This window comes from Alexandromys fortis, unplaced genomic scaffold, assembly GCF_014885135.2.
Source record: "Alexandromys fortis isolate MF-2015 unplaced genomic scaffold, M_Fortis_MF-2015_v1.1 scaffold_231, whole genome shotgun sequence".
NCBI lineage: Eukaryota > Metazoa > Chordata > Mammalia > Rodentia > Cricetidae > Alexandromys > Alexandromys fortis.
The window spans coordinates 1,933,000-1,938,107 of record NW_026068613.1 but is presented as its reverse complement, the minus strand read 5'-3'; the positions used below and the strand labels follow the sequence as shown (position 1 = coordinate 1,938,107).

At 35.8% G+C, this 5,108-nt stretch overlaps 1 protein-coding gene across 1 annotated transcript; it reads right to left on the bottom strand.

The window, feature by feature from the left end:
- Positions 1 to 3,107: 3,107 nt before the first annotated feature.
- LOC126495967 (olfactory receptor 150-like) lies at positions 3,108 to 4,064 on the bottom strand. Its single transcript, XM_050133566.1, has one exon. The coding sequence runs from the start codon at positions 4,062 to 4,064 to the stop codon at positions 3,108 to 3,110; it is 957 nt and encodes a 318-aa protein (XP_049989523.1).
- Positions 4,065 to 5,108: the final 1,044 nt, after the last annotated feature.

Here is a 5,108-nt window from a genome sequence, read left to right as displayed (position 1 = left end):
TAGGGTTGGCAAGACTTGACCCTAGAGAGGCTCCTGGGTGTCCAGGGAGATGTCCCCAGTTATTTCCTTGGGCAGCTGAGGAGAGGGAACCTGAAATGGCCCTATCCTATAGCCATACTGATGGATATCTTGCATATCCACCATAGAACCTTCATCTGGCAATGGATGGAGATAGAGACAGAGACCCACACTGGAGCACCAGACTGAGCTCCCAAGGTCCAAATGAGGAGCAGAAGGAGGGAGAACATGAGCAAGGAAGTCAGGACCGCGAGACGTGCACCCACCCACTGAGACAGTGGGGCTGATCTATTGGGAGCTCACCAAGGCCAGCTGGACTGGGACTGAAAAAGCATGGGATAAAACCGGACTCTCTGAACATGGCGGACAATGAGGGCTGATGAGAAACATTCTATAAAATTTAAAAATTTCTGTGAAATATTGAATAAATGAATCTAATAGGATGTAATTTCCTGACTACTCTAGAGTTATGATTTTAATCACTGTTGGGGTGAACAAACTAGTCTCCATATTTCCAAAAGCCTCAGCACCAAGTTTTACTTGCCACTTGCAAAATCACTAAAGCTGATATGTAGTAACATATGATCAACATTCTATATTCAACAGGGCTGAGGGATCAGGGTCTCAGTTTCAGAACCATTTTTGTAAGTTTAGGTTAACATGACCAAGAGCTTCTTTCAGTTCTAGAGTTGAAAACAGTCTCACTTTTCACAGCCTTCTGAACAGTTACGCCTTCTACATTCTGAAAGTGAACCCTGGACTTACATATGCCAGCTTCAAACAGCATGATATCACACTCTCTAAAGATTTACACTCTCAGGGAACAAACACTTTAAAGGGAAAAAATGGCATTTTCCTGCCGGTTAATCTTTTTCTAATATCTAAAATTGTACGGTGTTAAAATTTTATATGCAGAAACTATCTGTAGTAAAATCATTGTTTTGTCAAATGAAGTCTGAGTAGACTTTGAGATTCTACATTTCTTATAAACTAATAAACAGTGTTGTTAGTTCAGTCCTACATTATAATTAATTCACACTATAGCAGTCTTAAATAGCCAGAAGACATTTGGACACTTATATCTTGCTGAAAAACATCTACAGATTTGAAAATAATAAACCAATTTCCTTTTATGATATAAAAGTTTTCTTTTATATCATATCCAAATATGTAATCTACATATTTGCAGATTCATTCCTAATCTACCCAAATAGTTAGGATTATAGGAAAGTATCAATGTACCAATTTTTTTTTGGTCATTCATAAAGTTTAATATTTAAGAAAAAACATTGAAGTTTTACAATTCCTAATACTAAGTGATTTTTATTCATTATTAACTTCAGTTATTCTATATACTTCTCAAAATTCTCCCTGACTGACTCTGATGTGGTTCAAAGTACCAATTCTCCAGACTGGACTCCAAAGCCTGCAGATGCACGTTAAGACTATGTGAGCAGTGCCTCATCCTCATCACACAAACAGTCCCTGTGCACCAATTTATCAAATTATTTATTTGTCTATATATTTGTATGCATGTAATGTGGTTGTGTGCACATGTGCATGCATGAGTATGTGAAGGGTAAAAGCAAACTCTGGTGTTGTTCCTTAGGCTGTCTACTTTCTTTGATCCAAGGTTTCTAACTAACTTGTAAGTATCTAAGTAGGCTACTCTGGGTGTCCATATTGTTCTAGGAATCCAGCTGTTTCTACCTCTGAGTGTTGTGATTACAATTTCCAGTCACCAATACTTCTAAAAATAGGTTTTTGAGGATCAACTCTGATCCTGGTGCTTATAAACAGAACTTTAGCAAATGAATTGGTTTTTCCATACCTTTTTTAAAATTACTTTTTTAGGTTTATTATGTAAACAGTGTTTGACCTGCATATATGCCTGCATGCCAGAAGAGGGTACCAGATCTCTTTATAGACAGTTGTGAACCACAATGTCACTGCTGCAAAGTAAACTCAGAACCTCAGAAAGAGACTGCTTATAACCTCCTCTTGTTGATCTAAATTTCTTCATTCTTTTTTACTAAATGTTGAGGAAACCTAAAAAAGAACAGACTAGGCTATGAACATGTATGTAACTTTTTGAAATCCAATAGAAAAAACCTAGAGCAGGCACATTTATAATAAAATGGTATTTTAAATTCTTCCTTTTAGTAACCCTCACCCTAACCTAGAGTTTTGAGAACAAGCCCATTCAGAACTTTCAGGTATCCTTGTCTGACCCCTAGTTTTCATTCAAAATTGTTCATGAGTTCATAAGTGAGGTTTACCTTTATTGAGAAAATAATGCCTATTTTAGCTTTCTTCCATGTGAAAAAGTGATACAAATGGATGCTACAATGAAAGACTATAACTTCTGAACCTGAAACTCAGAGAGGTAACAGCAAAAATAAAATAACATAACTCTACATTAAGAAGCAATATGACTGTAGAATTATAGGAAAATGAGGAGGAGTCATACAGCTGTGTGAAGAATATTGCACAGATAACCATGAACTGTATTGTGCCTCCTTTCCTGTTTACCACTGCTTTTCTAATTTAAGATATTGGAAATATCTTGTGGCTGGGATGATGATAGAGCCTGTCCTCTGTTGACATATGTACTAATATACTGCTGAATAGTTTTCAATAATAAGACTTATGAAATATTTTTATTGTATAACATTTTATTACAATTCCTTCACTTATAGAATTGATAGTATTTTTTTGAATCATTTGCTATTGAACAAGAAGACTTTCTAAAAATCAATGAGGCAACAAAGAAACATCTCAGAAATTTATGTACATCCATCTTAATAAAGTTATGTTTGACTTGTGTAAGCAGAGCATACATGCAAACATAAGCAACCAAAAAAAAGGCTTAGGGAATTTTCACCAGGTGATGTAGGGTGCTATCTTGATAAACTCTGGTTATGCAAAAGAGAAGGACTTTTCTATTGATATGAAGGTGAGAATCCACTTCTACCTTTGGTACATTTCTTCCAAACAGCCATGTGCTAACAATAGTCTCACATCTAATGTTACTAATTCCTGTATGTAGGCTACATCTTTCAATGACTTGCAGAAGTTATACTGAGTTGCTAATGCAAATCATTCTTTGTTGAGTCAAAATTTACCTTTTGAATTAATTTTCTTAGGGAAATTTTGACATCATTATTTCTCAATCTGTAGATTATTGGATTCAACATAGGCACAACAATGGTATAAAACACAGATGACAATTTACTTTGCCCCAGGGAGCTGATTGATGATGGCTGAAGATACATGAAAGCAGTGGAACCATAGAAGAGAGCAACAGCCAAGATGTGGGAGCTGCAGGTGCTTAAGGCCTTGCGTCTTCCCCCAGTGGACTGAATGTGGAGAATATTGACAATGATGAAGATGTAAGAGCTAAGAATGGTCATAGCTGGTACAAGAATGTTAAATGAACCAAGGGACCATAATAATACTTCATTGATAAAAGTACTAGAACAAGAGAGCTCTAATATTGGGAAATAATCGCAGAAGTAATGCCTTATTATATTAGACTTACAAAAAACCAATCTTATCATGAAGAATGCCGAAGCTGTGGCACTAAAGAATCCCATACCATATACTCCAGCAATCATCCACAAACAGACTTGATAAGACATGGCTACATTGTAAAGCAAAGGGTTAGAGATAGCCACATAGCGGTCATATGCCATTACAGCTAACATGTGACATTCTGCAACAGCAAAAGCACCAAAGAAGTAGAATTGAGAAATGCATTCTGGGTAGGAAATGACATTCTTCTCTGTCACAAAGTTCACCAGCATTTGGGGAATAATTACAGTGGACTGACAAAAGTCAATAAAGGATAGACTGCTGAGTAAATAATACATGGGTGTGTGAAGCTGAGAACTAAACAGAATCAAGATGATCATTCCTATATTTCCAACAACTGTAACCAAATAGACTCCTAAAAAGATGAGGAATAGAGGCAATTGGAGTTCTGGAATATCTGTTAACCCTTCAAGGATGAATTCAATCACTTTGGTTTGATTTGCTTCTTCCATTCTCTTCTGGAAACTTGATGTAAGAAGAAAATTTTATACAGAAGAAAAATTTGAGTATAAATTCTCCTATGACTCAGTAAATTTTGAAACATAATTCAAATATTTCCAGGTATCTCCAGTCAGCTGGCATCCACTTTTCAATCTAAGCAGTCAGAAATTTTGCAGTCCTGGAAAAAGGAAGTATGCAAAGAAATAATCAAACAGATTATTACAAACTTGTGACTTTGTAATAAGAACCATGTGTACTGGTACCCATATCCTACTATATGCAAACCATGCTAGCAAGCCTTAGAGTGTTTCAAGTATTTGCCGTGTCTTAGTAATGGTACCTCTTATTATTAGAAAATGTTTCATACGTAATAAAGAAGAAACTTCATTAAAAAACATCAATAGCCAAACTCATATTTACAGTGGATAAATTTAAGTATTGGATATAACTCTTCACAATAGTTTTGTATCATTCTTAAGTATCTGTGAAATATCAACACATTGGCAACTATATAAAATATTAAATGCTTTGCATTTTTGTAATGATTTCATGTGTATATGTGTGTGACTGTCTGTGATTTATTTTAAGCAGTAAATTATCTTCTCAACTTTATATGAATTAGACAATGAGAGCACAGCTGGTGTTATCTCTAGGCTAACATCTAGCCTGCAAGGCTTTGGGGAACTTTCTTTTGAAGAGTCACTATTATTTTTGCAAAGTCACAGTGTCCCTCTTTTTTTATAGTGGGATTCTTCCCAAAATATCCCAGCCATGTATAAATCATTCATTGAGGATAACTTCTTCCTGTACTGGCAACTGAATGATCAGATCCCACACTGTGGGACTGAGATATGAAACCCTTCACTCAGTCAAACCCTTCTTTCCATACTCCAATCTAAATAAAGGTATCCTGCTACAAATATCCTTTATGGCAGGACATCAAACTAGCAGAGGAACCTTGCAAACAGACCACAAAGAACTTGAAAAGCCAGTCACTGAGTAGAAGAAACAGCATGTTTGCCTTTACTGATAAACAGAACTGGGTTGTCCAGAAT

What these genes read in the sequence shown, in the direction of transcription:
- LOC126495967 (XM_050133566.1), bottom strand. Translation starts at nt 4,064, where the DNA reads ATGGAAGAAGCAAATCAAACCAAAGTGATTGAATTCATCCTTGAAGGG.